The 13017-nt window shown below is 43.2% G+C and overlaps 1 protein-coding gene across 1 annotated transcript in view; it reads right to left on the bottom strand.

Annotated features, from left to right (window-relative positions):
• Positions 1–13017, bottom strand: part of PTPN13 (protein tyrosine phosphatase non-receptor type 13) — a 146429-nt gene that overhangs the window by 97681 nt on the left and 35731 nt on the right. The window contains exon 6 of the mRNA XM_077814754.1: positions 12352–12445. Within this exon, the coding sequence (XP_077670880.1) occupies positions 12352–12445 (94 nt within the window). The remainder of the gene's footprint in view (positions 1–12351; positions 12446–13017) is intronic.

Below are 13017 nucleotides of genomic sequence, written 5' to 3'. Positions count from 1 at the left end.
ATTCAAGAAAGTATCCCTGTTCGAGAATGCAATTAAGCTTGCACATGTTTAAGTGCTTTCCTGAACCGGGGCCATAATAGCAAACACTGAGTCCAAGCATATTATAACCACCAATTAGGTTCCCATATAGCAGCAAGCATGTCTATTGTACATTGACAGAGAGTGCCATAAGGGACTGTGACCTGTACAAATATAGGAATGAGAAAGCTTGAGTGGGAGGAGACGGGCATCAATCTCAAGCTTTTATTGTCTATTGTAGGGAGTAGGTGGTACAATACTCCCTACAATAGACTCCCTGGCAAGCCCTACTAGATGCTCTGTTAAAACCAAAGGCTCAGCAATGAGGAGACTAACTCCTGACCTCAGCATATGGGAATGTTTCCCATTCCTTAACTCCCATGCCCACTTGATCTTTCCTCGAAAGGAGGAGTGAGTGCCCTAACCAATATCTCATCATCAGGGACTGGGAGAATGCCCATGGCTGCAGCATTGCCACTCATTTGGTAATTATATGGACAGGAGAGGAGATGAGCTATCTTGACAGAAAGCAGTGCATGAAGTGGATGCCTGATAGACGCCCATTTCCACACTGCTATTCCATTCTGTTGATTGGGATGCTTAGAACACCATTTTTAAACGATTCACACATTGACTTTTGCTGCCCGTGTTTGCCTTTAACATATGACCAGAGGGAAATAAATCAGTGCTGGCCTTAGCATTTAGACATTAATTTACAAAACAGTTTCACTCCAATCTCCTGTGATTACATCACAAAGCACAGGATGTGGCTGAGGATTTTTGGGAAGGGTTATGTAAATGTTTGTTTGCATCCTCCTAAATCTTCAGTCTGCCACCAGGCCACCCTGTTGCAAGAGGAATGGAGAACCACCAGCTTACATTGAGGCCTGTATTGTAACACTGAAGCGGGGGGAAAAAAAAGCGAAGGAACAGTTCTTCATCTAAACTGGGATTTTTTTGCACTTTCGTTGAATTTTAAGTATTTCCCCCCCCTTTCCTGCATTTCACTGTGGATCACAGAATAAACCGCAATATTATTGTAACACAAGTGCTCAAAATATCACCTTTCCCCACAAGCTCACAGCTGTAGAAACATAATAAAGTTAAAAAAATCACTGCTCTTGCTTATTGCCTCCCTAGAAGTCTTTATTCATTTTTATTTCCTCCTGTTCTGCAACTCATTCTAAATTATTTTTCTCCCTGCTATTCTTTTCTTCCCAATTCGTATTCATACTCTGCTCTCCACCCCCTTGCTCTCCCCTATATTATATTTTCTCTTCCTCCTTAGTCTCATCTTTTGTTCCTCATCCCATCATTCTCACCTGGTCTCCTCACACTGTATGTTTAAGGTCTTCCCCACCACATACACACACTAATTCCAAATGAGCACTGACTGAACTAGTATGTAATTCTTTTCAAGCAGCTGTTTAATAGTCATCACTACAGCGATGTAGTTATTAACCCCATTTTACAGATGGGAAAATTAGGTGACTTGGCCAAAGCCACAGAAGGATTCCAAACCAAGATGAGAATGCACTTGCTTAGGTCTGGAGACAATGCTGACCCTTACACATGACAGTCACTTTTCTTATCCTTTATAGAAATGCTATTTTGAAACCACTTATATCAAGACTCTTTAGAGGGCCATAGCAGATCTGTCTCATGCAGTTTCATAGCCACAGATCCATTTCTCCAGCTAATCAATTGGTAGGCTGTCTATTATAGCACAGAGGCTAGTATTGCCATAAAATAAAACATCTTTTCCCTCCATTCAGTTTAAATCAGCACTATGGATTTGGTTTAACATGGTCTTTATCCTGGTGATTTGATCACTCTCGCTGTAAGAGAAAGTTTATTTATTTATTGTACACTCTTGGCTTTTAACTGTGTGCACCATCACCACTTTAAAATACTGGAAAGATTATGAGGGAAAGCCACATATGAGGATTAAATATCCAACACAGAGAAGAAAGGGAATTTGGCTGGATAAGACCAGGATTGTGCACTTTTGTGCCTCTGAAGTAGAGTGAAAGATGACATGCTTACTGTGAACTTCTTAGCCTAAATCTAAATTATTAACAGGAAATGGAAGATGGATGGTCTGGTGGTTACATTTGTGGACTGGGACTCTGGAAACCTAGTTTCAGTTTCCTGATCTGCCACTGACATTTTGTGTGACCTTGGATAAGTCATTTAGTTGCTCTCTGCCTCAGTTTCCCATTCATAAAATGGAAGGATAGTACTCCCCTACCTCACAGTGGCATTGCAGGGACAACACATGAATAACTGTGAGGCATTCAGGTACTACATTGTTGACCATATAAGTATGTTGATCATATAAGTACGTATGATAGACCGCTCAGCCTTTCCCCCAAATTACCCTTGGAAGACTTAGATGTCAGGGATGGGGGGAAGGAGCAGCAGGTTATAGCCTCCCTTATCACCTTTAGCAAAGAGGTTAGTGCACTCACCTGGGAGGTGGGAGACCAAGGTTCAATTTCCCTCTCTGCCTGATGCAAAGAAGGGATTTGAACTTAGGTCTCCCACATGCTAGGTGAATACCCTAACCTCTAGGATACATAAGCATTCGCTTTCCCTGTCCCAATGACTATTAGGTCATTATGAATGACAATGAATAGTCATTGAGCTAGGAAAAAAGAGTGAGATTGACTCTGCAACTCCCCTGCAACGATATCCACATTTGCAAATTTCTGTGGTACAATTACTACCGAAAGGCCAAATTCTGCCATCTTTACTCACACTAAGTAGAACAATGCTCTCCAAGTAGTCTCACTGATTTCCCTCCAAGCATGAGTGCCAGACTCTGGCCCTAAACAAACTTCATACATTAGTCTGCCTTCAGCGGTGCATTAACTGTGCAGTACAGGCAATTGATCAGATGTTATGTAACTGTGGATGCTGTCAACGCAGTTTATCTGACAGTTCTAGAATGCAGGCTATATTTATTCTCATTGAGTGAATTTAGTTCAAGCCTTTTAAAACACTTTACCCTATCTTTTTTTTTTCTGGCCAACATAAAATATATTTTCCTATTCAGGCATATGATTACATCTTTTGTCTATACATAGCTATCAGTGTGGCACTGGAAGCTCTGTAAAGAGGAAGTGATTACACTAAAGTTTAAAAAGATCTCCCAGACCAGCTATCATTGCAGGATGCAAACAGAAAAATCCTTGTCACAAAACGAGCAGCTAGTCACTCAAATGAGAGGGGGAAGCTCTTAGAAGAAGTTGAATTTACAATCCCTTAGGGGCAGACTGGGAGCCAGAAAGGAGATAATGAGTCAGATGTAGCCTGGGGGTTGCTTGCTGGAAACCTCCCCGCACCCTTTTTTTTGTTGTTGAGAAATTCCAAGTAACAGATTAAAGTTACTGCATTCGTTGTAAAAAGAAAAGGAGTACTAGTGGCACCTTAGAGACTAACCAATTTATTTGAGCATAAGCTTTCCTGAGCTTCAGCTCACTTCATCGGATGCATTCCGATGAATGCGTCCAATGAAGTGAGCTGTAGCTCACGAAAGCTTATGCTCAAATAAATTGGTTAGTCTCTGAGATGCCACTAATACTCCTCTTCTTTTTGTGAATACAGACTAACACGGCTGCTACTCTGAAACCTGCATTCCTTGTAGAGAACATGAGCTGGGAGATATTACCCTTTGAAGAGCTGAGAGTAAAAAGTGGCAAGAATGCAAACCTTTTAGCCATGCACATGTTTTGCACTAGAACAGATGTTATAAAGGAAGCAAAGAACTCCAGGATTTTGTGTGGCTGAGAAATTTATTCTTCTAACACTTCACCAAGCAGCATTTTGGTGCTTAACCTCACTTGCCCTCTCAGTATCCCTTCTAGAATTTAATTGGATAATTGTTCTTTTCTCTGAGATATGAGAGAGATACCTGCTCTTCTCGGACTAATGCCTAAATGGTCACATCGCTTCCCTCTTGATATCCAAGGATACCAAAAGTTGACGAAGGTCACACAGCTGGTCAGTTCCAGCACCAAGTCATTTTACATATCTGCCACTATTTCTTCCCTTGCCTTTTGTCTGCCTTCTCTATTTAGGTTCTGAAATCTTCAGGGAAGGCACCATCTCTTACTATGTGTTTGCCTAACAGTACCTGAATCTGAGCTGGGAACTCAAAGCACTACCGTGACATAAATAAGAAAAAATGGCCTGGATTTCAAATCCTTTACTGGTTTGCTATTTGTTTTGCAAGACTCATGAAGATATTCTCCACCTACACATTTCTGGTTTTTTAATGCTGAAAAAAAGATGACAGTGCCAGAGAATAACTTTCTGAATAAACTACTCAGCCATATTTACTGTTATCTAAAAAACAATAAACTTGGGTTTAGCAGGAAACAGTTTAGAATGAATTATGCCAGTTCAAATATGTGGAGGACACCAAGTAATTTGATTTCTTTGCAGACCGATTGCTGCCTTTTCTTCTCCTCAATAAAAGAACTAAAACAGGTTATTAAAAAAAATCTCCTTGCTTCCCGAACAAACAGGCACAGCTATACATTACAAACTTTTGCTGACAGTTTTTGCTGAGTGGCTAAATGAAAGAAAAAACATAATCAGGAGACCACTAATTAAGCAGTACAGTTTTCATATAGAAATGTCATCTCATTTGTTCCTTTGATGTTATAAACACTTTAATGATCACCTTTCCGATGCATCTGCTATTTTTACAGCTTGTAATTATAGCATGCAATTCAATGGAGAGTGTCGACACCTAGGATTTCATCCAGGTCTGCTGAATCATTTCCTGCCCTACTGTAATACATTCAGGCACACACAAAGATAAGGCTGCTCACTTTGACGAGTCCCTTAGAAATGATTGCTCACTTTATACAGTGGCCATATATTCTCTTAGGGTAGTCGAGGGTTGAGAGTTTGCTGGATAACCCACCCCCAGTTAAAAGAAAAGGAGTACTTGTGGCACCTTAGAGACTAACAGATTTATTTCAGCATAAGCTTTTGTGAGCTACAGCTCACTGATCTTAGCATGCTAAACACATCAATGGTAAGTCGGAGAAATTTGTGGATGGGAAGAAAGAGAAAAGAAACAAGCAGAGGAAGCATCTTTAAAGAGAGAAAGACAATCCTCCAAGAGACACTTTTCCTCCTCCCTCTTGCTCTTACAGCCCAGTGATAAGAGTTTCAACATGGCAGATAAATAGATGAGGACCATGGCCAAGATTTCCCTAACAATTAGAGCTCAACAAATAGGACCTGATTTAAATAAGTGAGTGGATGGGCTCCTGAGTGTGCCTGAAGCCCCAGTAACTTTAAAAGGGCTCTGCACAGATGGTTCATAGATTAGTTTAGATGGGACACAAAATCAGGTTGCATTTTTGGTTTCTTGGTGGCTGAACAGACAGCCAAGAAATAGGTCCATGGCATGAATACTCATGGTTTTGGGTATAAAACTCACTATCTGCAAATATTTCCCAATATTTACTTGAAGTTTATTTCTCCCACTTTCCCTGCCAAGAAATTCATTCACTAGGATATTAATATTAATGGACAGGGAATCTAAAAGAGTAGCAAAGACAAACCGAGTAAAGTGAATTCAATTTTTTATTGGAGTGAATATTCACATTTAAAAAAAAATAGCAATAGTTTTTTGTTTTGTTTTTAAAGGAGTAACAACGTAGAAAAAGAAAATGCTAAAAACATTCCATGCATTTTAGGAGTGCAAAAATATTTGATTTATACAACTGAAGTGGGAAATATTTTGAGATATTTGCCCAGCAGTAGTTATTATGTCATGGCAACTGGGATTTGAACTGAGGAAAGTAGCTTATGAACTGATCAGAAGGCCAATGGCTTTCAAAGATTTTGCAGAAAGATCTGGAAATTACATGACAAATGTCAACCTAAGCATATTTCTCAATTCAGCACATCAATCTACTAATTCATGAATTCTGTCTTTGGAAACAGAAATTAGTTATTTGTGCATAACAACACTTCAGCATTCTCAAGCTGATAGTGTATATCTCGTGACACATCTATATATTATATTAGTTCCATGTGTGACAAATTTTCCTAATGACTTCCACACTGAACAATTCAGTCTCAAGTCCGCACAAATGATAAGCTGTATAATATAAAAAGGAGATAGGACAACATTGTCCTTTATTTACTTTTCTAAAGCACATTTGTATATTGGCTTTCTACTCAAAGTTCCTCACTCCAGGACTATCATTAATGTAATTGGTACTAAATTCAAGTACTTGCTTTGCCAGAGGCTGGAAGCTCTACCCTTAAAGGAAGCTAAGCTACACTGATATTGACAGAATTAGTACCAATGATAGGAACTGTTGTATCGACCAGTCAAGGTACTAACAAGCTTCAACAGGACTTTATTTTCGAAGTGGAAACCTCTTTACTAAGCTGCTGCTGCACCCTCTGTGGCACTCTCTCCCAGCCTCTCAACTCCTCCCCCCTCCTTCCTGTTTCCTGTCCTTTCAGACTCCCAACAGCCAGTGCTCCCAATTCTAATAATTACAAACAACATCTAACCACCACAAGGAACATAGCTATAAAAATAGAAATACCAAAGGTGTAAATTCTCTGGAGTCTCCTGCAGTCTGGTTGTCACCCAGTAAGTTATTGTATAATCATCTCTATTCGCTCCTTACTAGTTTTTAAATGGTTAAATGCCAAATTGGAACCGAGAATTATTCTCATTCAGGGTTACTATCCTGATTCCGTATTCCCCAGGAACTGAATACGGTGGGAATCAGGTACAGCAGCTACCAAAGAGAAGGAGAACCTGTAAATTGGAAGATGGTGTTGAGAGCAAGATGTATTGAAGAACAGAACTGAAAGCTTCACCAGGAGGTGAAGGATCGGGAGAAGACACTGGGAATCTGGAGGGCATGCACCGTAGGCAGAAGAAAAAGATTACTCAAGATTTGAACACAATGTGGACCAGGCAGGAAAACCAGCACGGGAGCAGGACAAGCAGCCAACAGACGGAGAAAAGAAAGGAATCTGGGTTCGTCTCTTAAGACAGGGAAGGAAAAAGGACTTAATATAGTAAGAACACAGTTATTTTGTTTTTTACGTCTGAGGGAATTCTGGCCAAAAAATTAAAAATTATGGGCACAATATTTTAAAATTCTGCAAATTTTATTTGTCAAGAAATAAATGTGGCTCTAGCATGGCAGCGGGGAGCACAGGCCCCTGACTGCCTTGAGATGGGAGATCACCCTGAAGCCCCCACCTTCCTCAGTACAGGGACTTAGGGCCGTCCCTAGCCATTTTGGTGCCCCAAGCCTCCACGGGGGTAGGAGGGGGAAAAGACGAGCCCCAGGCCTTCACGGGGGAGGGGGCTGGTGGGCAGGGGGGAACCGCCCCTCAGCATTCACCAGCAGAGCGGGCTGAGGCCGGGTCGCTCTGCTTACCACCACCAGTGAGTGCAGGCTCGACCGCTGCTGGAGGCCTCAAGGGAGTGTGGGTGGGGTGGGGGCAGGGCAGGGGCCATGGGGAAGAGGTGGAGCAGGGGCTGGAGCAGCACGCAGCTGCGCAGGGCACCAGGAAATGTGGTGCCCCAAGTTTCCTGGTGGCTACGCTGCGTGCTTTGCATATGGGTAGGGATGGCCCTGCAGGGACTCGGCAGTGAGGCTGCACCTGACCCTGACACAGTGTAAGGGCTGGGCCTGCCCCAGAAACAGCCCGGGGCCCTGCCTCTCTGTGCTAGTGTGAATGGCCAGGCTCAGCCAAGCGGGATCCAAGTGTGGAAGGGCTTAGTGTGGGGAGATCCAGGTTTCTGTGGGGGGCAATCTGGGTGTGGGCGGCTCGGTGGGAGATCTGGATGCACAGGGGCGCGTTGGCTGGTTCCAGGTGCAGGGACAGTGGGACTCTGCAGGGGATCCAGGAGAAGGTGGTTGGGGCTCAGCAGACAAGGTCTGGGTGTGGGGGGCTTAATAGGGCGGGTCCAGGTGCTGGGGGAGTGGGGCTTGATGGGTGGGGGTCCAGGTGCAGCTGGTTGAGGATCAGTGGGGTCTGGGTATGAGGGGCTCATCAGAGGGATCTAGGTGGGGGGAGACGGGGCTTGTCAGGGTGAGGGTTCAATGGGCCTACTTAACGGGGGAGCCCCGGCTGCTGCTGAGGGGATGCCGCATGCTGGGCTCCCGCTTCCCCTATTCTTCTCCATCCCCCTCCCCTCACTCCCACATTCCCTTCCCCCGCCCTATTCCACCCCACTGGCTCTTCCTCCCCCGCTTACCCAGCTCTGCCCCAGGCACTCGCTGTTGCACAGAAAACAGGAAGGCTCCCAGCAGACAGAAGGGGAGCATGACTGGCACTAGGACTCAGGAGGTGGTGTTCAGCTGCTCAGTCCGCAGAGCTGAGAGACAGCCTCCTCCAGCTGGGCAGCTCCGCGCTTGCAGAAACGAGGGGCCGGGGGAGGGGGAGAGGGCAGTGGCACGTAACCCTGCGTGCCCACCATGCCTCACCTCTGTTTGGGGGGGCAATCCCCCCCAAAAACTGAGCCCGTGGTCACCTCTATGACACTACGCCCCATATTCTCCACAGAGATATTGTTATGATATGATTATGGCATAACGATGACGTATTTTATAGAAGATAAGTCATGTGAGATGTCATTGAAAAGGTTAGGATTTACTGAATATGATTATCCTATTTGTGTGCCAGGATCATGAGGTTAGGAATATTGTCTATGCATCTATTACAAATGTGTTTAGACCTGGAGAACGCCCACCAGGCAGAATGCACTCAGTCTAGATGGCTAGCTGGGAAGGGCCATTAGGAAGAACAATAGGCCTTAGAAGATGCTAATCTCCCATCAGTGAGCCTTCCTGAGGATGCTACAAACAGCCTCCTAGACATAGCTGCTGTGGCCCTACAGGGACATGTGACCAAGTCACCCGGCCCTGGACTCCATCTTGGAATACCAGTGTTTTTCCACAGAAAGGCATGGGAACCAACTAAGCCTGGAGACAAAGGGTACCCACCCTATGCAAAAGCTATTTAAGACTGGGGAGTAACATCATCGTGGTTCTTCTTCACTGACTCCCCACCTGAGAAGATTGCTGGAAACACCTGAGAAACAAGGACAGAACGGAGAGAGGGAGCGAATTTCATCAGCTTACGCTGCACAGTTCTCTGTGCAGTGCCAGCCGGTATAATTTTGGGTTGACCCTTCTAAGGGGTGCGTGCACTTGAGTAACTGGGCAGTTCCTTAGCTGAGCCTTCCCATGCAGAGCGGATCTCAACATCTGTGTGAAGGTGCAGCTGGGTGTGTCTCCACCTGAATGCGCTCTGGAAGGGGACTGAGAGCCTGTCACAGCAGTACAGCGTAAAGGGAGCTCAGGCTGGTGGGTCAGGCGGGCTCAGTGGTACCCCGGTTCCAAGTGGGAACCGATCAGAGCCCCCCGACCCCTGACACGCAGCTTCCCTTTGGTTCCCTGCCATTTTCTGCAGGGAAGCACAGGAATTCTGCGGGGGGCGGGGCGGGAGGGATGGGGCATTTTCTGCTGGTGTACAGTCACACAGAATCCCCCCAGGAGTAAAAGTTTTTATAGCCGGGGGAACCTTACCCATATAACACCAGCCTAGCACAGAAGTGGGTTTGGTAGCTGAAATAAACTCTCACAAGTTGATAGCACCATCTGTCCAGAGAAGTATTTCTTGAATAACTATTTCTTGAATTATTATTAATTCAAGAACTATTTCTTGAATTAATCCTTTGAGAGTCAATTTTGAGGGAGGTGAATGGATTTTGCTCACTCTACAACAGTGACGCTTGGACATTCAAAATGATGTCAAGCATTTATACAGCACCCAAAGCATTCTAAGTGCTTGTCATCTGAACATATGGGAGCCAAAGGATGGTTCCACTTCTTTTGCTTATTCATTTTTTCCTATCTTCTCTTCTCTTTCATTCACTCTTTTTTCAGAAAGCTTCTTTTCTCTCTTTCTGTGGTGTGGTTTGAGAGGTGGATATTTTATAATCTTGGGAAGGATGAACAACACTTTAGGTCTTTGCATAATGGAATGGCTCCAGGGAATTATAACGAGACAGTGAGCATTTCATCACCTACATATAACTGGCTCAAACCTGGTCCATCTGAAAGCTGGCTGGTGGTCTATATGAAACATACTGGAGGTCTCAACAACCTCTCATCCCACATCCATATCACAAAAATCCCTACAATTGCATTGCTGGTGAAGATCTTACAGAAGGGCAAGGACTGAAAGGACATAGTCACTGAATCACATTGTCACTCCTCCTTCTCAGGTTGAGGTACGTTAAGTGAGGACTATACACTACTTTCTATTTAACCAGGTTCTTATCTGAGCCTTATCACCACAGTACCTGCTGCTACCATGATGTACTTGCTCTGTGGACAGAGGACTTTAGTTTCCAGGGCTGTCAGTCCAGCACCTTCCATAAAGCACTACATGCACTTGGTGCGTGTGGAGGTGTAAATAGCACGGGCTCATTAGACAATGTGACATCCCCTGGATAGGGGGACATAGCACAGAAGAGGAGTACTGACTTGGATCAAGAGATCCCTTACCAAGTTGAGGGTGGCGAGCTTGCTTACAGAGAGTGGCTGTGTAACGTCGACTCTTCCACCTCAAGGAAATCCTAATGAACACTCTTCTTCACTCCAGGAGACCGCAAGATAAATCAGCCCTAAAAGAATCCTGTTATTTTTGGCATCTTGGAGCATACAACGCAGGTTATGAAGCCAAGTGAGGGCAAAGTGGCCAGCCAAACCTTTAACTCTGCAGAACCTCGGAGCCAGATGCTGCATTTCAGCTGAACTTTCTGAGTAAATATTTTTTTAAAAATTCCCTTCTCAACAAGTTCAGAGGAGCAGGTATCATATGTACCGAGTGATGCAGAGAAAGCAGGGTGAGCGGAAGAATATCCTGTCCTATGTTGTTTTACAAATAAATCACACAGGTTACAGTGGGAAAACACCTGTTAGATTAGCTCATCCTTCCCCTGCAAATACAAGACATGGTCCCTAGAGAGAGGACATGCTAGAAATTAAACAGATACTATTACACACTAGAACTGAGCCAGAAACCCATGAAGATGCTATAACAAGATGGCTTTTTATAGTACCAATCTCTGAAGGTAAGCAGTAAAACCCAAATATAACTATGTTAACAACAAAGCTTAAGACTGTAGACATAAAATTACTTCTGCTAAAGACAGTCTTATAAGTTGTGTGTATATGAACAAAAAGGAACAATCCAAACAAATAGGAAATACACACTCACTTGAGAAGAGATTTTAAGTTAAGGACAATTATATTTCTTGTGGTGGTAGGGAAACAAACAAATGTTGCAAAAAAACTAAGGTACTAAGTACAGTACTATATTATGGCTGTAGAAACCAGTGATAGTAGGGCACGCGCGAGAGTGAGACAGAAGGGATACTGCATCATTAACTGTTCCTAAAGCATACTGCCTATAGAGGACAGCAGGAAAAAAAATCAGCAAAGGAAGGCTCTTAAGAGAAACTTCTTTGGAAGAGCAGCCTACCATTCCCTCTCAGCACCTAGCCCTGAATCTCCAGTCAGTACAGAACAGTTGCAGAGCCATGGTCCAGCCTAGTTTTGCCTTCTTTGTAGTTTCTAGCACTACTGGCGATCCTAGTAGCTATCTTGATGCTTGTAATCCCTTCCAGGCTACTACGTTTTTTAAACAACACAAAAGTAAAATATATAAGAGCTGAACAACAGAGAGTAAAATACTTTTGTACTCTGTTTGGTAGTGGCAGATGGGCAAAGACTGACAGTAACATGTGAAGAGTTGAACACCCTATGTACCTTCTGTGCAATGATAAATCTAAGCAATTGTGTCTATTCCCTGTTTGAGAAGTGAGCAGTAACTGCTGGTAGCGAGATACTACATTTGCATGCATGTATTTTTAGGCGAGAATTGACCATTATGATAATTTAGTCTGGACTCCTGTACAATGCAGGAAAAATATGAGTCCTGGTTCAAATCCATAATTTCTGGTTGACCTAGAACATAATTTTTAGAAGACATCTAGTCTTGATTTAAAGATTTCAGGTGATGGCAAATTGGTAAATTGTTCCAGTGGTTAATTATTCTTTATCAGATATCTCACTCTAGATACCTGGCACGTGAGTGAGCCCAAGCTCAACACTCAGTTTGATTGCATGTCTTTAAAAATTATGTTCTACACAATTCTTATTCACCTGCTATCAATGGGACAGTCATTTGGCTGGCTAAGAATCCTAGATTTCTTCCACAAGGCTTTCATCATCTTGACCACCAAGGAGCATTTACCTGTGGGGAGTCCCTTCCCTCTCAGCCTATCCCGAATGGCCTGGCTTCTGTCTGTCTGTAATTTTCTTTCTCCATTGCAGGAAAGCTGATCGACCTGTAAACAGGCAGTAATACAAAGTCAAGTGTTCTGAAAAGACCATGTTAGCATGAAGACTGGATATTTCAGGACAAAAGGCTAGCACATTTAGCAGGACATTGCCTTTCTCAGGCAAATAAACGTTCAACAGAAGTAATATCCAATATTTACATTAGTTTGTCTGTGGAAATTCAGAATTTCTTCATTGAATTGGGATTATCAATTTGGATTTCCCCCAGGGTTATCTTTTAGGAACCCTTCCCTTATTAGTATCACTTTAGTAATATTTGTTCAATACATGTTTGGCATACTTCCCCCCCCCCCCGAATAAACAGAAAATAACTCCATAAATCTACAACACAAATATGTTCCATTACAGTAAATTGGAACTAGAAGAATTAAAATAGCTTTAGATATTCCATGATGTGCATTTTCAGGGTTAATTTGCCAAGTTATGGTTTGTACCTACTATTAAATGCAATCTTATGGATGATATTTTAGGCTGGTACCCACAGTAGCTATGTTGGATGCCCATACAGTAGCTTTAATAATTTCAGAAAAGTGTTTCCTTCAGTGTTTCCATAATTCAA

This window comes from Eretmochelys imbricata, chromosome 4 (genome assembly GCF_965152235.1).
Source record: "Eretmochelys imbricata isolate rEreImb1 chromosome 4, rEreImb1.hap1, whole genome shotgun sequence".
Classification (NCBI taxonomy): domain Eukaryota; kingdom Metazoa; phylum Chordata; order Testudines; family Cheloniidae; genus Eretmochelys; species Eretmochelys imbricata.
The sequence above is the reverse complement of the archived record's forward strand: the minus strand, read 5'-3'. Positions and strand labels throughout refer to the sequence as shown.